Source organism: Delphinapterus leucas, chromosome 5, assembly GCF_059928025.1.
Source record: "Delphinapterus leucas isolate spDelLeu-1000000601 "Yukka" chromosome 5, BTC_Dleu_Yukka2, whole genome shotgun sequence".
Classification (NCBI taxonomy): domain Eukaryota; kingdom Metazoa; phylum Chordata; class Mammalia; order Artiodactyla; family Monodontidae; genus Delphinapterus; species Delphinapterus leucas.
In genome coordinates this window covers 35454425-35477669 of record NC_143133.1, presented here as the reverse complement: position 1 = coordinate 35477669, position 23245 = coordinate 35454425, and the positions used below count along the sequence as shown (strand labels likewise).

At 36.1% G+C, this 23245-nt stretch overlaps 1 protein-coding gene and 1 long non-coding RNA gene across 2 annotated transcripts in view; one reads left to right on the top strand and one right to left on the bottom strand.

Moving 5' to 3' along the window:
- LOC149749115 (uncharacterized) overlaps positions 1–23245 on the top strand; it is a 239093-nt gene that overhangs the window by 206118 nt on the left and 9730 nt on the right. The gene's annotated exons all lie outside the window — the stretch shown is intronic.
- TACR3 (tachykinin receptor 3) overlaps positions 1805–23245 on the bottom strand; it is a 61216-nt gene continuing 39775 nt past the window's right edge. Inside the window, exons 4-5 of the mRNA XM_022567158.2 lie at positions 3897–4093; positions 1805–2473 (exon numbers count right to left, since the gene is read on the bottom strand). Coding sequence (XP_022422866.2) covers positions 2161–2473; positions 3897–4093 — 510 coding nt within the window. The 3' untranslated portion in view covers positions 1805–2160. The remainder of the gene's footprint in view (positions 2474–3896; positions 4094–23245) is intronic.

The window sequence follows — 23245 nt, the reverse complement described above, 5'->3', positions numbered from 1 at the left end:
GAAGTTCTTACATACCTTAAACAGACTGTATGTGTCTGCACACTTGCATGTGTGTGTATGTATGTATGTGCATCTACTTGTTTGTTGGTATAATCAGAAGAAATTCAGCTTAAACACATATGATGAGGGGTGTGTAGACTTTTTTAACACCTTGTAACACTTTAAATATTTCTGACTTCAGGTCCAAAACAGGGGGTAGGATTGGAAAATTTGATGTTGTAGGAGCAATAGACCGTGATATTCTCTTGAAATAATTGCTTTTATCTTGTTCTTAAAAAAACCCAGGAGGTTCTGTATTGATGGAGACATAAAAATCCAGTAAAGTGTTATAGGTAATTATTTTAGCTGGATAGCTTTAAAAATCTGACTATTTTAAAGGAGAAGTCTGTACTATACAACCACATTCTCAGGAGGTTTCTGCTTTCTTGAGCAGGAGTGTCAGTATCCCTAATTCAAGAAAAGATGGTTTATAAGCACTGAGGTCTGGAAGATAAATTCTACGCTTAATGGTGTACCTTGTTTTGTTATGGGTTTCAGAAATGTGTCAGTATATTTTTGCTTGTAGTAAAACAGATGCTTCTTTAGGACCATTAGCTCATTTCTTTCTGGAGAAATTTCTGAATTATCTAAGCAGACAAAAGGAAGGGTCTCTCTGTGGAAAGGTGTATATTATTCTCGTTCGCCTGGTATTAGTTCACATTTATCCAAGTATGGTCCAGCTTTCTACTCTAACAGTTGATTCAGCTTTCTACGTCTTACTTGATTTACCTATAGGTACTAATATACATATAGGCAGTACATAAACTTTTTGTCCTAAGGCTTTGCATCTGAATATATTTTCTGATACTTTCCCCTAGTCCTTACTCTTTTTTTCAGTGGGGGAAGGGGAGAGAATAAGGGCACTGTACAAGTATTAAGTTGACATCCACCTTAAACTTTTTCCTTGGGTTATGGAGGAGAAACACATTTCCCTTTGGAGCTAGTAGATGTTCTTGTCTGCTGTCATAACTATGAATTACTATATTTAATTCTTGCCTAAAAATTGGTAGTCAGGGGCTTCCCTGGTGGCGCAGTGGCTAAGAGTCCGCCTGCCGATGCAGGGGACACGGGTTCGTGCCCCGGTCCGGGAAGACCCCACATGCCGCGGAGCGGCAGGGCCCGTGAGCCATGGCCGCTGAGCCTGCGCGTCCGGAGCCTGTGCTCCGCAACGGGAGAGGCCACAACAGTGAGAGGCCCGGGTACCACAAAAAAAAAATAAAAAAATAAAAAGAAAATTGGTAGTCAGAGATTCTTCCCTTCTCCATTAGAAAGCATCTTTAGTGTTTTGTAATCTACCTATCTTTTAAAAATTTTTAAAAATATTTGTGAAAAATAAAATAGGGAGGATCAGAAGGATTTACTTTGTCATTTTAAGGCCCTAACTTTGTTTCTTAGCTTTTGGCGCTTTAATATATGTAATGGTCAAAAGGTAAATAATTATTTTTTTTTCTTTTGAAGCCACTTTCCCAGATAAAAATGTAAAGAAAATAATATGTACAGATGCCTAATAATTTGATTAGATTTCTTTTTCAGTTACATTTCTTGGAGAAAATCTTTAAATCTCAAAAAAATTTTATTCCACAGAATTAGTTCTCTTTTGCAAAGATTTTCATTAACTTTTACTCCTGGAGGTTAAGTTTCCATCATTCTAATGGTAAAATTAGTCATATAACTTTTTTTCTGTTTTATAGCTATAGATGAAAACGTATCATTTTATATAGGTTTTGTTTTAATTCATTCACATAATTATATTTTAAAGGTTCTTTAATCTTTTGGGAAAATCATATGTCACCTTAGTGTCACAAATGTATATTGCAGTTTTTCAGTGAGAAAAATGGAACATTCTACATGTATTTTTCAGTATATTTTTCTGTTACATATAATAATTCAGTTTTCAAAGAATAAATTTAAAGGCCATTTTACTTTTGGGGGGGCAAATATCTGAATAGTGTCTTTGTTATACTTATATGCTATCTTTCTCAGTTGAAACATAGTTGCCTAAAAATTGCCCTTCTGTTTTCAGAGAGTATGTAGGACAGGGCTGACCGACAATCAGGAGGGTGTGGGCCTATGGTGGCACCATGATGGCGTCACCCTACTCTTTCAGCTGAGGAAATGGATTTAGGAATATTCATCCACAGAAGTATAGGGTGAGCTTATGAAACTTGAAGTGGTGGAGGCAGATTTGGAATTCCGGCGGGGGCAGCCGTTGAAGCTTGGGTCTCTTGGAGGCACTCTCTTCTTCCGACTGGATTTGGTCTTATCCACATCATTTGGGTCAAACACCACTGTCATGGACTCCATCCTGGTCACAGTGTACAGGCTGCTTTGCCGAGTCGGGTGAAACCTGGTGGTCTTGAGCTCCAGCTCATCATAGCTAGAAACTTTGATGAAAGGACACCAGCGGAATGCTCTCTTGAAGCCAGCTCGAAATCTGAGGAGAAGCAGGCCATGGGAAGAAAAAGTCATGTTTTCAAGTGGAAATTTCCTTCAACTGGTGCAGAAAGCCCTACTTAATGCAGTTAAGCCAACTCAGTTTTTTAATTTAATTTTCTAGTCAAACTCTTAGAATTTATGCCACGGTATTGGTACTAGTCTTCTACGTTCTTCTTGTTTGAATTGAATCTTAATTTTCCATCAATGAGAAGCAAGCTCATCATATAGTAAAAGCACAGTATCACTAATCAATATGCCGAAGAAACAGTGTATGTTTCTTTAATAATTTTATACATTTACATAAGTGAATTAAGTTTGCTGGGTAAGGCAATTAAAAATGACATTTCAAAATAGCTTCTTACAGAAATAATTACACATTTATAAAGTCTCATTTAATATTAAAATTAATTGCTCATCTGAATGGTTTTTATCTAATCATATATGAAAGTGCAAAATCCTTGGCTTTGTAAACCATTAAATGAAGTTGATTAAAAACAGATGTACTGCTTATGGGGAGGTTTGAATTGATATATGGCTTATGCACTTACTGAAAAAAAGGAAGAATTTAGTAGTTTTTAAGAAACTTGAGGAACTGTGTGGTAGAGGTCCAACTGGAAAGCGAGCTTAGGATTTAGGTCATGTAGTTACTTCCATGAAATTCAGTTTCTGCTTGTGCTAAACCATATTGGTTTATTAAGGAAATTATTGACCCCATGAAACTTAACCCTTCTCCTCCATGTGCTGACCTTACAGCTAAGGTGTTTTTTATCTGGAAACCACAGTTTACCTTTTTTTTCCCCAGTCTTAAATTGAACTGTGAATATTTCTACTTTTCTTTCCAACTTCACTTTAAAAAATAGCGCCCCCTCCACCAGAGGCTGCACCCTGTCTAACTCGCTGACCTCATTATGCTGGAATGAGGATTGTCATTCTTTTCCTTAGTGTTGCTTCTGTTGCTCTCACAACACCTTCTATTTTGAAGTCTATTTACAAGACATCCTTTTTAATAGAGTCCACTCACATATGCCATCATCGTTCCGTCTGTGCATTTCTACGAAGTGCCTTCATTTCTTCGAGGACTTGAGCACATTTTCAACTCTCCTCCTTTAATAACAGGGCATTTCTTTGTCTTTGGCAAGTATAATTCTAAAGGGTTTGGAGAGAGAATTTGGCCTATATAAAACCCACCCAGGTAGAATCCCTAAAAGCATTGTTTTGAGGAGGTAATTGTTAAGGTGAGCTATTTCATTAAATAGGGAGGAGTCTAGAAAAATATCTAGCTCTGTGCTCCTCTCAGTGAATTTTTCAATTTTCCCTTCCTTTTGAATTTTAAATGTGCATCAGGGAGCTGGAACAGCATTATATGCTTTCACTGAAGCCAGAAGTGAAAAGGAGCTTGCATTTGGTGGTCTTGTGTTTACCTCTTATTCAGACAGCAGTAGATGATGGGGTTGTACATGGTTGAGCTCATTGCCAGCCAAAAGCTAGCCAGGTAGACTTGCTGAATATATTTCCACCTATTTAGTTGTTGATAGATCGCGGTGAGGATGAAGTAAATATGATAGGGCAGCCAGCAGATGGCAAATGTCACCACGACAATAATCATCATTTTTACAACCTGGGAAGACAGAAAGAGGTCATTTTTGGCAAATATAAAAGCCATTGTATCTATTAGTTCTAATAGACTACTGCAAATCATATTTTTCTGCCAATACAGTTAAATACATAGCGTGCCTCAGAAATAGTCAATATATTAAAAAATGGCAAGGTAATATAAGGATAGTTACCTAAGGTAAGTTTCAAGAAAGCGTGCTTGTGTCACCTAGTGAATGGGTGACAATCACTCAAACAGAACCAAATATATTTTAATTGGCTTGAAGAAAATACCTGTTTATAAAACATCAAAAAGCCTGGGGGAGAAAGAAGCAAGAGCTAGGATTTGGCTGTGCTAGCCTGAACTGTAAAATAGTGAAGACATTATATCTAGAGAACTGACTGTTGAGTCACAGTGGAGGTATATCAGGCTGTAGTGGCTGAGTGTGTTCTTCAGTATTTATTATAGCCTGAGTATAGGTTATGGCTATTTAGATTTCTTTACTCTAATACCATTCTCACTGGGAAACTGTCTGAATGTTACCTTGGTTTCTTTTCTAATCTGATATTGGTAAAGGTTTCTCTGGATAGTGAAAAAGGATATTCACATTAGTTTGAGAAAATATCACTACTTTTAAATTTGTAAGTAGGCAATTGGCTTATACAACTGGTTTATATACCAATTTCTTTGAGTTTGGTAAGCATGGGTCATTTCCTCTGTTCTACACTTTTGAACCACAATATGCTGGAAAGCTCTAGTCAAAGTAGAATGTCAATCTCTATTTCTCCTCCATTAGTCTTTAAATTCCTAAAAGACATTGAGAATGTCTTAATTATATTAACGTCCCCAGCATCTAGCACAGTCTCTAGTGTATTGCTGGAGATAGATAATTAGATATAAAATGAATGAATAATGAACGACAATGTACAATTCGTAACAGGAAGTTGAATGGGAGGATGTTTTGTGTGTCTGTAAGTAAGCTAAAATCTGTTCCATTGTGTCTATAAGAAAGGTAGACTCAAAGTTATCGAACACCGTGAGCAGCTTCACTTTCTATGTGAAAAGAAATAATAAAAACAACATCCTCAGATAACCTCATTTAATATTTCTCATTACCAAGCTGTCGAGTAAATTTGTTCATACTTCTTTTGGGAATTTGTAAAAAGTTTAGAATAATAAATAAAATAATTTTGAGGCTTAACCACAGTCACAGAACACCAATCAGAGAAAGTCCTGATGTAAACAGCCTATGTAGCATCTTGAAGCTATGAAAGTACATTATTTAAGTACTGGACTCATTATTTGATTGCAAGTTGGGATTCAGATGAAAGTTGACAAGATTAAAAATCATGAGAGACATGATTCTAGAAATAGACAAGGCATGAAATGGATCAATGTGGAAGGCAAAGCTTTCCCAAGGGCCTAATGGCGGTTAGCATCCAGGTATTTAGCATTAGCTGATGGTAATTGGCCATCAGAGCTGAAAATCCAGGTCAGTAGCTCACAGAATGTCATCACTGGCCCCGCCATGCAGTGTTTTGATTTTCTCAATGTTCTGTCAATTGCATTTTTTTTCTGAATACCTGTGTTCAGAATTCTGCGTTTTATCTCTCCTATTTTTTACTCATATATTTGTAGAATACAAGTAAGGAGTCTATTTGATTATAATTTTACATTTATACAATGTTTCACACATCTAACAACTTATTAATTGGTTTTCAATTGCACTTTAGGAAGCTGAGACAAAGACCAAAAGATTTGATGACTGTGATTCATGGAATCTAAGTTAAAATTTTTAAAACTCAGCCTCTTAAGTCTGTTTTTTCTGCTTTCAATTAATAAGATTTATTGAATGTCTATTGGGTCTAAAAAACATAATAGAGAAAAATAATGAGTAGAGAACCAATTCCTTATCCTGAAGAAGATTATAATGTAATGAAAAATGTAAATTAAAACTGCATAATAATGGGGATGCAAACGTGTAAATAAATTGAAAGTATTTATGAGAACTTACTAGTTTATTATAAGCAGGAATGAAACTTACTAGTTTATTATAAGCAGGAATGACTCAATGCATGTTACCTGTAGACTCAGGGAAGTTTAGACTGAATGACATGGATTTGGTTGATTTTTTTCATTCTTCAATATGTGAACATCCTATTGTTCCTTGAACATTGTACACAAGCTCCTGTCCAAGATTATTCTCCCTGGCTTCTCCCTCTCCTTCTTCCCCCAGTTATTCTCACTGGCTAGCAACCTCATCTCATTCAAACCTTTGCACAGTTGTCACTTTTTCGGTGAATCATTTTCTGACCAGCCTATTTGAAATCGCAATCTGTCTTTCCAGCACCCCAAACCCCTTAGCTTGCTCTTTACTTTCAGTCGGTTGTGTTTATTCTTTACTTTGTGTCTCCTTATGCTAGAACACAAAAAAAGCAAGCATGTTCTGCTTGTTTTCTTTACCTATGTATTTCAGGCATGTAGACTGGATTTCACACGTAATTGGTGTTCAGAGTTTTGAAAAATAAGTAAATGAAACTGAATACAAAAGCTAAAAGACTTTTAGTTGGCTAAGTGATGTTCACAGTTTTACTCTGTCATGAATCACTGGTATCATTTGTCCTCCAACTTTAAAATGAACATGTGTATATAAAACTATTTCCCTTTTGTAGGCAAACAAATTCAGGTAAAGCATGTTAGTGCACAAACAGTATTACCGATATATTATTTTGGATGCGTGAAAGCATTGCATTTCGTTCTGAATAAATGTTAAGGGTAAGAAAAATATTTATGACAATGTGAACATGGTACAAGCTACTGTGTTAAATACAGAATCAGCAAATGTACATAAAAGCTTATTTAATTGCTTTTATACAGACTAACCAGTTTCCCTTTGCATGAAACTGTTTTTCAATAGCTGAAGAGCTGCAAAGGCTATCAGAGTCTTGTAATGTGACTTCCTACCATCAATGTGGAAGAAGTCTGGAATGTGGGAAAATTAAAGTGCATGTGTAGAAACAGAGTATCAGATAACTTATAATTCACATATACATGGCCTTAAGGACCCTGTTGCAAAACATTTAGAAACCTATTTGAAGATTTTTAGGAAAAATCTAAAAGAACCTAAAAGAAAGGATCTTTTATCGTGAAACAACAGCTATATTTTATTGATTTATTGCTCTCAAATACATTTGAACCATTACCTTGGGTCTCTGCTCATAAAATCTTCTGGAATGATTTCATATATCAAACTTTCAGGCCCCCAGGTTTGATGTAAATGCAAAAGTATGCTCCTGGGTGGACAAAATTGCCTTGCTTTGTGAAATGCTGAAATCAAGAAATTGTAATCGTCTTCCTCATAAAAAGGCAAGGGAAAGAGCACTTTGAAGCACAAACCTTGAGCAATGATCGATGTGCAACTGCTCAGTTCCCCTGTGTCTCATGGCTGGACAATGGTACTAGCTCAGACAGGCTACATATGCTAAGCAGGAAAGTTGGTGGACTTTCTGAAACTCCTGATACGTTTTAGGCAAGATAAGAGACTGGGATAGAGATGACTCAAATCTTTCACCGTGCCTTAACAAATTTTATTGTAACTTGATACAAAGATTGATCGATGTTGGGTATTTCTTGAAGCTGAAAGACATATCCAGCTTCTGAGGCGATTGGATTTACTCTCCATGGCAACATGGATAGCTGTGGCCATCCATTGTCCTTGGCACAGGGACTTACCAGTTGAGAAAGAAGGGAGGTGGGACAAGGGAGGTAGCTCTTATAGCAACATTGCCTCTTCTTAATAGTTTAGAATCCACTTTACTCGTACATAGGCAGGATGGAAATGCATGTCATAAGTTAGTGAGAATAAGCTTTGGGCACCTTTTCTTCAGGTATCAGGGAAAAAAAATCTTTGACTTTTTATCCTGTACAGGTTAGACTGGAATGCCTGGAGCTGTTCTTATCTATCATATTAAATTAATGCAGGATGGATGATTTTGAGGTTTTAAGTTGTAAGAGAAAAAAGAATCAGTCTAGGAAATTAATTTGCCAGTCTAGGAAATATTGCCAACCTTAAAAAAATCTAGGAATTATATTCTTCAAGGAGGAATTTATTCTTTTTAAATGTCTGAATTGGAAATGGCCAACTGTATGTGAGAAGGAACTTCTTGTTTTGATTAAAACCTCAGAGCATGTCTTGAAGAACCATCCCATGGACTATATACCCTACCACTTCTCTGTACCTTTTATCTGCACAAATATTCTTAAATAACCATTATATCTCCTTAGGTCAAAATTACAGGCCTGCTTATTCTAACTTCATAATAGCAAATTAAAATAATATTCTCAAGAGTAAGGTATGGAAAAAAATTAATGACAAGCATCAAAATCTAAAGTACTACTTCTTGGACTATTTAGGTTGGGCTTTTGCTGCTTCAGTTTAAAAGAACATGCTTAAAAACTTCAGTCCCAAGGGAGAAAAAGAGAACTAAGTAGTAACACTTGTGAAAAAAGTTCAGGATAGTCCAGAAGACGAGTTGAATTTTGCCAGTAATTTCATAATTAGATGTGATTATAGGTGTATTTTGTTAGTGTCATCCAAGAAATTTGACACTGTTGCCAAATCCAACTAGCATGACTATACAATTAACATTAGCTTAGAGCAATGCCTGTAAGGAATTATGTCAAGGTGAAACAAATGAGAAAACCCTATGTGTATATACATGGAATGTGGAAAATATTTCCATGTGTGTGTGTGCAGTATTGTGTTTGGATTCTACTTCTTTACACTTCATTGGTCATGCTTCATTTTTAATGTAATTTCACTTGTCCACTGGAAACTTAGAATTTTAAAGTATTGTAAGATTTCAGGTTTATGATGATCTGAAGACATAAAAAGGAATGCAGCCAGCAGCCACAAAAAGGAAGACAGGAGGACATTAGAATAAGAAGTCCATTAAGGCAAGAGGAAATAAAGTTTGATGTTATGGGATCATGGTTAAAGATAAAAACTTATAGAGGCTTATTATGGACTCAATTATGTCCTCACCACCACATTCTTTAAAGTTTACATGCCTTTTTATTTATTAGAAGTTTTTTCTAGATTTATTGAGATATAATTGGCATGTAACATTGTGCAAGTTTAAGGTGTACAAAATAATGATTTGATACATGTATCTATTGTGAGATGATTATCCCAGGTGGGTTAGTTAACACCTTCATTACATCACATAATTACCCTTTGTGTGTGTGTGTGTGTTGAGAACATTTAAGATCTGCTCTCTTAACATCTGTGAGGCATCCCCAGTGGCTTGTGAGCTGGCTTCCTGATGGAGTCCATGATGGGTTAGTGGGATCCAAGTCCCTTTGATACGTTCAGTTTGGAGCCCTGCCTGCCGTTCTCCCAGCTGCTCTCTGTCCCCTAGTTGTGCAGATCTCCACAGTCCTCTGGATGGAGGGAGACAGAGATGGGTATCTTTGGCAGGGCCGCACACATCCGAGGAAGCCTGGCACTCCCCCGTCACATGCTCTTATTGCCCCCCCAGGGAGAAATCACAGCTGAGAAGGCCCTCTTGGCACTGAGCTGTGTCACCTTGGGGAAGAGGTGATGTGTGTAAAGTCAGTTTGTTCCTCTTACTCTTTCCACTGCATCCAACCTCAGATTTTTTTGTGCTGGAACTTCTCTGCTGGACTCCTGGACTTCCACAAAGGCTCTCTGATCCATGGGTGACTGTCTAAATCACTTGTTTCAAGGGGCTCCTGGTTCACAGCTAAGCGGGGGCAGAGCTGGTTCATGGGCCACTCAGGGGTTCACAGCCAAACAGAGGTCTGTATGTCTATTATCTGTCTTCCTGTGGGCAAGACTCTCCCAGCTATGGTGCTGGTGATGGAACCAAAGCCAGACGGGGCTGTACCCAAGTCCTCAGAGGTATGAAGCTGTTTCTGGATCTGTAGCTGAGACCGTGGTAGGCGAGTCAGCCGCCAGGGTGCAGGCCATTCTTCAAAGTGACTCTCCTCAATCTTGGACTGCACTGCGGTTTCACAGTCTCCTACCTGGATCTCCCAGTTTCTACAAAGGCACTCTTGCCCGTGGATAGATGCCAAATTGTTGTCGTTGAGTGGGGCTATGATGAGGCACATCTTATTTGGCCATCTTGCTGATGTCACTCCCCCAGATTAATAGATTGAAGTCCTAACCCTCAGTACCTCAGCACCTCAGCATGTGACTGTATGTGGAGACGGGGTCTTTAAAGAAGTAATTAAGTTAAAATAAGGTCATTAGTGTGGGACCTAAACCAATATGACTGGTGTTCTTAAAAGAAGAGGTGGGGCTTCCCTGGTGGCACAGTGGTTGAGAGTCCACCTGTCAATGCAGGGGACACGGGTTTGTGCCCTGGTCCGGGAAGATCCCACATGCCACGGAGCGGCTAGGCCCATGAGCCATGGCCGTTGAGCCTGCGCGTCTGGAGCCTGTGCTCCGCAACGGGAGAGGCCACAACAGTGAGAGGCCCACATACCGCAAAAAAAAAAAAAAAAAAGAGGTGATTAGAATACAGGTACACAGAAAGAAGACCATGTGAAGATAGAGGGTTACAGCCATCTGCAACATAGCAGAGTGATCTTAGAAGAACCCAACCCTTGATGACACCTTGAACTCAGACTTCTAGCTTCCAGAATTGTGAGAAAATATTTCTGTTGTTTAAACTACCAGTCTATGGTATTTTGTTATGCAGCCTGAATAGATTAATACAGTGTTTGAAATGCTAAGGAGAGTATATTACATATGGCTTAATTCCAGCAAAGTAGGAGGCAAAATACTATACAAGTTCCCAGTGAAAATGGAGACTTCCAGAGAGGTTTTGATTGCCTGGAAATTGCTTTCGGGGAAGTAAATGATACACCAGGATCTCTATTTCCATCACTTGAGCCTCTCTTAGGTTATATATGGCCTTCCTCACAAGCACTGTTTTCCATGATAATTCCTTTGTAACAGAAATGACAAGCACTGAGAAAGCTTACTTGCTAGGCAAGGTGATAGATTCTTTGTGGTTGTTATACAAGTCAAAAGTCCAATTGAATCTGTCACTTGAGCTTAGACTGAAGAGTGGTTCCTTTGATTAAGGCAAAAGGCTTCTTTGTTATCAAACTTAGGTATTCACTTCTGAAGGAGCAGATCTGGCTTGTTAGTATTTAGAGGAAGATAGTTAAAACAGAAAATAGCCAGAAAAAATTTCTATGGTTTATAAAACAATAGAAGCAAATTTATCTACCAGTATTTCAGCTATTCAGATAAATAAGACCAACTTCAACAAGAATTAACAAAAAACAAATTGTCACATATTATGAATATTGGGGCCAAGTCTTGTTTTTGAGGCTTCTTTTATAGTAGAATAGGGAAGAATGTCAAAATATGGTTTAAAAATGTGGTTTACTTTAAAGGTATACATCTAGCTAATAACACAAAAATGTAATAAAATTATAATACTCAGAACATATGGACAAAATATATAAATGTATCATTCATAGTGAACTACAAGGTGATAGTTTAGTAATGGGACTGGAATTTGAAATTGTTTGATCAATATCTTCTGATCTTGCTTATTGAGATGGCCTGGGTTGTTACACTGTAACTGGACAGCAATAGAGAGCCCATTCCTGACTTTACATTTCAAATTTCTCTCTCTTAAATTCTGGAAGGTATAGCAGTGTTTTACAATTTCTCATTCTGGGCTCTACTTAAGGACTTTCTTGTCCTTCAAAACTTCTATTTCCTTGTCTTTCCCTTTACTACCTTTCTGTGCTAGTTTGTGATGACACAGTTTCTGTGCTACAGAAACAATGCTCAGCTTGCTGGAGTGCTGCACTCAGCCAGGTAGCTCTAACAGTCATTTTGAGAATCACTAAAGGAAAGTCAAGCTGATAGTTACATTGTCGTTTGAGAGACGTATGGCCAGTGGATACATTTAAGGGCAGAAGTGGTGTATGAGTCAGTGGAGTTGTGTCCCTCTTTGATTTTAGTAAAAGGCTTAGTGCTTTTTATATTCATTTTAAAACTTTCAAATATATGAATTTATTTAAACTCCATGAAAAACCTTTGACCATATAGTTTCTCCATTTTATGGATGATAGACTTAAAACCAAGGAGGGAGATGATTTCTTAAGATCCCAAAGGCAAGTTCAGAGCTAGGATTACTGGGCCTCTTCCTTCTTCATTAGCTAGGGATCATTTTGTATACATTCTGCTTCTCAAGACCCTGAAAAATAGCCTTTGCTTCTTTCCTCATGTAGCATTCTCAGGGGATGCTTAAGTGAAGGGTAGTCAAAGAGTCTTACTCCACTAAGGGACAGCTCAAATGAGCTTTATGTGATATGAGATATTTTTCTAAATCTGGAAGGGGAAAGAGTGAGAAAATAAGTTGGAATGGTGGAGTGGGCCCGAGAATTTGAAGTTGGAACCTGGCTGATCTAACACTACATGAATAAGGACAGGTTTATCTGTACTAAAAGTATGAAATAGGGACTCAATACTTCAAATATTTTATGTGCTCATATGGTACCACTTACTTCCACGTTATTTATTTATGTCAAACACAGTTAAAGACAAATGGAAAAAAAGCATAAATCTTTGACAATATCATATATTCATTATACCTGGAAACCATAAAGCAAGTCTGCTGAAAGGACTGTTTTAGTCTCAAATAAATAGTTACTGTTAGGGTTTAGGATCTTTTGACAGACAGAAGTGGGGGAGAGAGTCAAGAAGATTTCTGTCTCAGTTACCCTTCTGGGGAAGAGGGTGTAAAAGAGGAAAGAGCTGCAATCAACTGCCAGGTCATCTCATCCTTCTCTGTTCTAGAAGTTGCAAGGAGGGATCTGGTATCTTGAGAATGCGCCTGGCCAGGTGAAGGGCTAGGCTGACATCATTTGCCAGAACAGCAGATTTTATGCCTTGATATGTGTTTATATATCTTGTCCTTTTAGAAACACAGTGTTGTTAATAAATCGTGGTCTGAAAGGTTGAGCCAGCCAGTGTCTTTTGCAATTGGCTTTTATCTTAAAGGTGTGCATACTTTAATTGTTTTTTGAAACAGCATAAATCTAGAATATTTAAGATTACTCTTTTCTATATTTCTATAGAAAATAAGATCAGTCACTGAAAATTAATTTTTTTCTCTATAGTATATGACAAACTAAGAAAACATGGTTTATTAATAAATTTTGTCCTTATTTGTAGTTACCTTGAAATAAATCTACATGATTTGCACATGTTTACCGCTGGAATGCCCTAATCCAATTTCTTTCCCCGTAAAATTTTCTCTCCATCCTTTGGGAGAGTACCTCAAGTTCACCTCTTGGAGTTAGCTTCCCTCATTTCTTCATGCAGGTAGGGTTAAATACTTCCTAATTAGACTTAGCATATTATACTTATAACACAGATATATGTTACAGTCGAGCATGTTTCTGTTTCTTCTGTCTGGATATGGGGACATGCATTATTCATCTTTGTGTCTCCAAAACTTAGCATAGTTCTTGACATTCAATAAATACCTATTGACTGAGGATATTTTAATTTTACCAACCATTTTATGAACACTTTAATTGCAAAAAATATCATTTATCTTTGTCTTACCAGTTTTTTGCCCTATCATGTACATAATAGGATTTCAAAAATATTATTTCAGTGAATAAAACAAAAACACCTTTATATATTTTAAACCAATATTAAAATCATTATTATTGCCCTTGGCTTTTGTATTTAGCAGGATATTTGGAAAGAATAGCTATATGAACCATGTGAAGGTACAGCTTTAAGAAAGAAGTTCAATTACGTTTGCTTACTTAATCTATTATATCCTTAAATTACAATTTTTCTACAATAATGCCACTTTTCTAAAGAAACCAAGGCCCTAGGCTCTCAAGATACAGTGCTAAATTAAAAAGAAAAAAAAAAGTTGTCTATTTTCACAGAATTTACACCCTATTAAAGATGTAGTCATTACATAATAAATACACAAATACATATGAAATTACAAATTATGATGAATTCTATGGAGAAAAAGAATTATATATAGATTTATGGAATGCAATGGAAGTTATATTTGAGGAAGTAATATTTAAGCTGGAACCTAGAGGATGTTCAGAGAGAAGAATGAAGGGCACATCATTCTATGTCCTGATAACAGTGTGAGTGAAGACTGAGAAGTGGGATAAACTTTGATGTGCTAGAGCAGGTGAGAGCAAGTGTCACTGGAACATAGTATGTGAAAGGTGAAGTTTCATAGAATTAGATTGGCAGAGTAAGTGGTAGCAAGATTCTGCAGGATCTCATAGGTTATTTTTGGGGTTTGCAATAGCTTTGATCTATTTTCTTAACTATATCGGGGAACCACTGAAAAACTAGGCAGACTGCATGAGTTGATTTAGAATTTAAAAACATCATCTTGTACAGCATGGTGACTATTGTTAACAATACTGTACTGTATATTTAAAAGTTACTAGGAGAGTAGATCTTAAAAGTTCCCATAATAAGAAAAAATTATAACTATGTGTGCTGATGGATGTTAACCAGACTTACTGTGGTGATCGTATAGCAATATATACAAATATTAAATCATTATGTTGTATACCTAAAACTAATATAATGTTATATTTAAAATTATATCTCAATAAAAAATCTTGGATGCTGAATGGAGAATAAATTTGAAGAGAACAAGTGTAGATCTGGGGAAATGAGTTGGAGAGGCGGTGGTAGTGGACCTAATGACTGTTGTAATGATAGTATCTTGGAGAATTATTTCAATGGAAGTGGAGAGAAGTACAGAAATGGGAGATATTTTTCAGGAGGGACTCATTAGGGTTTAGTGATGAATTAGATGATAGTGAGAGGGAAAGGGAAATTTAAAAATGACTCTTTTCAGAATTTAATACCTGGGTGAATGGAAGTGCCAACTACTAATATTTGGATGACTGTAGAAAGAGTCTGCTTTGATGACAGACATGGAGACTTAAAGATTAGTTTTGTATATTATAATCTAAAAATACCTCAGAAGTAGCCAAAACAAGGACATCAAGTATGCAGCTGATTATTGCATAAGCTAGAGCTCATAGAGGAAGTGTTGCTTTGGAATATATATTTCAGAGTCAGAGATCTACAGATGATATTTAATGTCATGGAAATGAATGAATATAAAAATGAATATAGAAAGATAGGAATGAATATATTCTGTACTATTGGTTCTGTTTCACTGAAGAACCCTGACTAATACTGCTATGATATCAATTAGACTGCACAGCTCCTTATTGTATACTCCATATTTTTGGCCTTCCTAGAAGTAGTCCAATTTCTGAGCACTTTCATTTTTATATAAAAATATATTTGATCTAGGGGAGAATACATTTTTTTCTGATCATCTAATCTATTCCTCATTAGTCTAGCTAATGGCATTATGGCATTGCTTCATACATTGTTAATTCATTGATTCTGCAAATATTTATTGAGCATTTTGCATATATATGCATATATATGGTACTGGCTCAAACAATTAGCGAGGGCGAGAACTTCCACAATTTTCCATCTGCAAAATGGAGACCCAGGAAGGCTGGTGGAGAAAATTGATGTCACAACTTAAGCAGTCAGGCAGAGAGCAAATTCAACCTTCTTCTGCTTTTTTGTTGTATTTAGGCTCTCAACAGATGAGATGATGTCCACCTACATTGGGGAGGACCATCTGCTTTACTTATTCCACCAATTCAAATGCTAATCTCTTCTGGAAATATCCTCACAGACACACCCAGACATAATATTTAACCAGCTATCTGGGTATCTGATGGCCCAGTCAAGGTGACACATAAAATTAATCATTACAATAGCATAGGCTTCATTATGCCATTGAATTGAATTTTAGTATGTTACTAATAGAGAAAGATAGATACATGTCTGGATTGTTCATTGCATTCTATTTCAATGGTGGCTAAAGGAACTATTTTCATACACAAACTTATTTTTATGGTGTGTGATATTATGTCAGTGTAGATTTATTTATACCCTAAGGTAAATATAAGTCAAAACACATATTCTAGAAGCTTGTGCTTTCTCCCCTTAATTTCAGCAATGGTAAAAAGAAAGAATTTGCTTTTTATTGAAAGGAATAACTCAGAAAAGATAACAATATGTAGGTACATTTAGTTTTATAAGACTGTTTAAGAAAGAGGATAATAGATAAGTAAGTTAATAAATAATAAATAAAATCTCAAAGAGTAAAAGTAAGGGACAAACAGTTGCCTCCTAAGACAGAAGGGAAACTAAAATTTGTTGAGACCCTGTTATGTGCAAGGTACTGTGCTTGCATTGTATGCATTATATGCTCATTTTAATTAATGCTATTGGTATGTATTGGAGGTGCCCAGCTAACTGTGTTTTAATTAAAGTGAAAAGTCTAGTAGGTAAGAATTTATTTTCTAATAGGGAGTGTTGTCAAGAAGTAGAAGAGGCTGATTCTGGAGGTAAAGGTAAATAGAACATCTCTCTGTACATTAAATTCTATTCAAGTGAATGACTCCACATTGCTAAGCTAGACTCCACATTGCTAAGTAACCTTCTGTTACTTTTTCCCTTGTGATCCTTAGGTGTTTGGCATATCTGTTTGTGTTTTGATATATTTCTTCACTTTTCAATGGTGACATCTTCTTTTTCAACAACTGGAGTCTTAAATTTAAAAATGATACATTTAGTCTCATGATTTTCATGCCATAATTAAGAGATCTTATCTTTTGTGTTTTAGTCCATGAAGTACAGATTATTCTAAGTGCTCTGCTTCTCTGTCTTGTTTCTAGCAGCTGGGTTCCCTAAGGCTTGTTTTTATTTCCTTTTGCCAAGTCTAGGCCCTGTCTGTCTTTGCCTGTAAAGATAAACTGAGTGTTCTTTTCAGGACTGCAAATCTGACATGACAGAGGGAGCACAGTCTTCTCTCCTATTGTTCAGCTATGTGTCCTCGGAAGATGGAGAAAGACAGTCTAGTCTGCCCCGTGTGGCCATAGTGGGCGTATTAGCACTTTCACAGTCTCCGGAATAATGAGGTTGATGCATAAAGCCCTGTGCTTTTCTCTCCTTGATTGTACCGCCTTCTGGCTTCACACACCCTGCTGAGCTCTGCCCACTCTCCTATCACAGTTACTGCTTCACTCAGAAGACTTAGCATGTGGCAGATGAGAAGGTAGAACTCAGGCCACCATCTTCCCCAGATAGGTAACCTGTGTGAATATCTCAAAGACATCTCAAATTTTATGTATTAAAAAAATTTCCCTCCATTCTCCACTCCCCCTCCCCACCCCCCCTTCCAAGGCTGTTCTTTCTGTGAACTTCCCTATCTCTGTAAGTGGCACCACCACCCATCTAGACATTTAGAAGTCATGCTTATTTCTTTGCATCCCCTCATTTTCACTGCCCCATTCAATACCTAGGCAAATCCTGTTGGCCAAGTCACCTAAATATGTCTAAATCTTTTTGTCTTGTCATCTCTATTACTATAATCTCTGGGAAAACATCATTATCTTTCTCCTGGACTAATGCAATAACCACCTAATTGGACTTTGCTGTCAAAGCTATTGTTATATTTTAATAGCTAATAATAAAATAATAATTGTCTTAATTAGCTCAGGCTGCTATAACAAAATGCCATCGACTGAGTGGCTTCAATAGCACACATGCATTTTCTCACAGTTCTGGAGACTGGAAGTTTGAGTTCAGGGTACTGGCATGATTGATTTCTGGTGAAGTTCTGCTTCCTGGTGTGTAGGTGGCCACCATATGTATTTAAGGAGAGAGGGAGAGTGAGTGACCTCTCTGGTGTGTCCTCTTACAAGAACACTAATCCTATTGGATCAGGGCCACATCCTGATGACCACATTTAACTGTAATTATCACTGTATAGACCCTATCTTCAAATACAGTCATATTAGAGGTTAGAGCTTCAACATATGAATTTAGTAGAGACACAATTCAGTCTTTAGTAATACTAAATGTAAGACATTAGAATATCAAGTTCTTATTTGTCAATGTGTTTAGGTCTATTATTTTCTAGAGTTTCCCTTTGAGTTGTAATTACCTATTGATATTTTCCAGAAAGTAACATTTTTCTTTTGATATTAGTTTTAATATTTCTATTAATATACCATAATTCATTGTTTGGCCTGGGAAGAATAATTCCCAAATTGGAAGAGACACATAACTTATTTACGGAGTTGTTGAGAAAAATTCTTTCCCTGATATTTTAAAGTATAAGTTTTAAACTTGTTTCTATTTAGTATTGAGGCAAATAATTTAAATGGCTTATCAAGTGGCTGATCAGTGGTGTACATTTAAGCACATAACTTTATGGAATAGTTAGAAGCGAACTTTGAAGTTCATTACACAGTAGTGTACAGCAGTGTCAAGACCATTGGACTCAAAGACTTTGATTTAAATCTAGGCCCTGATTGTAAATAGCTATGTAACATTGGGTAAATTAAATCTTTCTGAACATCAATAGCCTTATTAGTAGAGATAAGAACACTCATCATACAAGGAATTGTGAGGATTAAATGGAAATGAGAATGCCAGGCTCATAAAATACTCAGGGCATGCTGAGATATTCATTTTTACTTCATTCCCAAGATCTGACTAACTTATAAGCATATTTTAAATTATTGGTACTGAGGCCTAAGTTGGTTATGAATGTGCTTTTATAAAGGCAGTGGAGGGCTATGGTGGTGGGCTTGGGGACAGTGGGTAAAATGAAAATTGGGTATTGGAGAGCCAAGGTCTTCTATCAAATTTTGTGGGAGAAGGTATGCAAACATTAGGAGTTTTAAAAACAGCTCTTTTAAAATCATAATTCTTGCTAATCTGAGTTTGTGTGTTTATGTGATTGTGAATAGAAATAGAGATAGAGATAGAGAGATATGGCATCACTCCATGTTTTCCATTACAGCTTAAAACATAACAAGCCCAATCATTTTATAGTCACAATGGCTTTGTCACATCTTCAACACAGCATATTTCTATAAGATAACAACATAACAGATGTTCCTTGAAAATCTTTCCTACAGGAAAAAAATGAATAAGATTATTACCAGAGGAAGAAAAAGAATAATAAATGTTTTGTTCTTGATTTATATTTTAGTTTTATAACTGGAGAATTAAGAACTTGAAATGTATTTAATAAAATATTAATTGAACAATAAAAAGACCATAAATATTTTTACAAAGTTAAAAAATACCTAGACTCTAATGCCCATTTAACTGTTAACTATAATATTTAGAGCGTAAAATTAATCCAAGGCATATAATCTCAGTATCTTTTTTATTGGTATTTAAGATCTCAATTTGTTTGCAAAGTTCATCTGAGAAAAATAAAAATAACCTGTCTATATATTTACTCCTTTAGATGCATGAATAATTTCTGGGAAAGAGAAATATCCTTTACTCTAACAATTCCAGAAATATATTTTAAAACATCAAATTTAAGTCCTCCTCATGATATGTCAGGAAAATTGGTGGTGTTCCAGAAAATTAAATTTTATGGGTTCAGTTAGACCAGTAATGTCAGAAATTAGTGACTTGTGCTAGAGGAAACTCCTAGAGAGGTTACTGGGAGACTACTGGATTATAAGTGAAACATTAGTATAAATTTGTGGGTCACTACAACACATGAAAGACACAACCAAAGAAAAAGGACAGGATATATTATAAAGATATTTCTAATATCAGAAACATCAACATATTGTATAGTTTGTATATACTATATAGAGTATATAGAGTGTATATTGTGTATAATATATACAGAGTAACTTGAGTGTGTATATGTAGATGTATATCTATCTGTCTATCTATCTATCTTTCTATCATCTATCTATCTATCTTTTTCCGTAAGAACAACTATAAGCTCTGGAAAAAGCATAACTTACAATAACAACTACAAAACTGTTTTATGGCACTGGAGAGTGTTCAAAAGTATGCTGAAACTGGAGACTACATAACCTGGGTGAGATTCATACATGTATAAACTTCTCCGAATTCCTTGGCTTCCCCTGCAATGCACAAGACAAGGCTACGAGCATCTTAGGAGGTGAAAAACAGCTGAAAGGCTGTAAGAGGGGAGAGATTTTAGCAGCTACTCCTCATAAGAGAGACAGAGTTTAGAGTTTGAGTCTCTTCAAACTAGAGTCTCAGTAGACAACTTGGGTTTTCCACAAGGTCTAGGCCTTAAGATTAAATACTATGCCTAGGATTAAGAAATTAACGTTAAAACCAAGGGCAAAACTAAAATAGATTCATCCTAACGAAGTACCAAACCTCTGCAAATTTGAATGATCTACCAGCAACTTAACTGCCTGCTCAGAGAAAGCACAGCATTTTTCAGATGAATGGCACCCTGAGTCTTAACATCATATCTCACAATACCCAGTATACAACTCCAAATTGTCGTACATGCAAAGAAATATAAAAATGTGACCCATAATCAAGAAAAAATGAGTCAGTAGGTTTTGCAATTAATAGGTAAGGTTTTTAAATAACTATGAAAAATATGTTAAAGTATTTACAGAAACAGATGGCTTAAAAGATGGAGAATTTCAGGAGATATGTGAAAATTATAAAACTGTAAAAACTTCAGATGGAAATCTTAGAACAATATCTGAAGTAATTTAATAAAGTATTAGATGTTTCATTTCAATTCTGACTATGTAAATATTTGATAAGTACTTAATAATGCTTGATTCATTTTGTCAGTATCTCATCGCTTTCCAAGATTACACTCCTAGAATAAGACATTTCTTTTGTTTCTACTACTACTAGAAGAGAAAAATACTTTTTTAGGACCATTAAACTAGCAAAATCATTGCAGTGCTGAGTCCACATTAATTGCTTCTGTTTCCAGCTAGAGTCTATTTTTGATAGCAACTCACAAAACATGAGAATTGGTGTACAATGCCTTATCAAAAATGAAAACCAGATTTGGAGAGCCAAAATGAGCCATGATCTTTTAATATTAATATTTTATTTGAGTCATAAATATTAGAAGACTGTGAGTCATTTGAGTCATGGTTTAAGACAAATAAGCAAACAAAGAAATAGAAAACTTTCATTCATTTTGAAATATTCTGCCTTTCATAATAAGTATAAGCTTTCATGTGTAATAATAATTATTTTTAAAGTAATGATTCACTTGAGCCCTTCAGCTTTGCAAAGTTTGTTGGAAGAGATAGTTAAGCAAATGGATGTTTCTTATGTAAAGTTGTAGGTTGCATGCTAGGGTTTGCTGTGTGATGTAATGGGAGCACATGGACAAACACTGAATGCAGATTGGGGGTGGAAGTTTCAAAGAGGCTTTCTAGAGGAAGAAGTGCCTGTGATACAGCTTTGAAGACAAATAGGAAATATCCAGGTGAGAGGAGCAGAAAAGGAGTGGGAGAGTGGGGGGAAGAGTGTCCTAGTCACATAAATAAACTATGCAAAGCTCATACCTCACTCTAGTACTACAAATAGTTTGACTGACTGGGGATGTAGCGCATAATATAAGATATACTGATGAATAAAGTAAGAGAGATGGATTGAAGTGAGATTAGGGAGGGCCAGAGAAACCATTAAAGGATTTTAAGGAGAGTATTAATAAATTTAGATTTTAGAGAGATTACTTTGAAAGCAGTGTAGAATCGATTTTACTTGAATCAGATTTAATGGAGGCAGGAGGATCATTAATTGATGAGTATATTAATCTAGGTAAGAAATTATGTAGTCTAAACAAAAGTAGAGCAGGAACTTAGGAAAGAAAAAAATATATATTTGAGTGCTTTTAGAGTTAATTTGAAGGACTTTCTCATTGACTGAGTTTCAGTTGAAGAAAGAGAGATGTTACAGATTATTTCCAGTTTCTTTTTTCTGGTCACTCTGTGGATATTAGTAATAGTCTATGAAATGGGAAGAAGACTTTCAAAGTCTCGACAAAGTCAGTTATATCATTTTGACAGGCTTATTTTGAACTGTCTGTTATACATAGGGTTGGGGCGAGAGATGGTTAATAGAATTTTAATCTGGAGCTCAGAGCCTGAACCTCAGAAGAGGAGTCTAGATATGGGCATAATATTAATGTTGATTTGGGAGTAATTTTCAAAGATGTTGATGTCGTGGGAGTGGATGAAATTATCCAAATAAGACTGTATATGAAAGCTATAAAAATATGAAGAATGGGCCTCCAGGGTAAAGAGTAGCATTGAAGTGGTATAGGAAGAAAAGCCAGAAAAGGATACTAAAGAGGAATATCCTGCAGAGAGAAAGGAGGCAAATTCCATGGAAGGAGAGGCTTCTCAAGTGGTGAGTGATAAAAGGTATCTACTGTGTCAATCTGATCAAGGACTGAATGTATCCAATGAATTTACAACAAAGAAGGCACAGGTATCTTTGTCAAGGGTAGTTTCAGCAGAATGATATGTTGGAAGTCACAAAGCATTAACAAGAGGAGCAAAAGATTGGTAAACAAGAGGAGAAAGCAAATGTAAACAACACAAGATGGAAGAGATGTGAGTATGCTTACATTTTGGAAGAGAATTATAGTGAAGTGAAAGAGGTCATGGTTCAGAAGGGAGATGGTTTAATTGAGGGATGACTACTCTTGAGAAGGAGGTGCCCAGGATCTAGAGCACAGGTAATGTATTGATGAAAAACATAAGAAGACAGTGATCAGAGGAAGATAGCAGTAGCTGGATGAGGTGTGCAGGCAGTGAGCCTAGTCAGCAGTCTGTGGCCACTTGAACCCCCATCCCTGCATTGAAGTGAATCCAAATATAATACTGCAGAAGAGCTGTGTTGTTGTGAAAACGTGGAGCTCAGTTGTAAGAACAATCAGACCTGGAAGAGACCAGTATCAACGTGACTGGGGAAGGATATTCATCAGCTTTAGGGAATCACACTTACAAAAATAAAATGAAGTGCATATTAAAGTTTTAATCAAAATGAATCGTAGGGAAAAATGATCGATGGGAATGTTGTGAGGTCATTTGCTAGATCTACCTGCTCTCAAATTGGAGTATACCTACAATTTTCTTGGATAAAGGATTCAAAAATGAATAGATTAATTCTCTCTCCTACTACTTAAAGTTAATATAAATAAAGCTATAAGCTTTTCCCCGCTTTTCCCCTCAACTAGT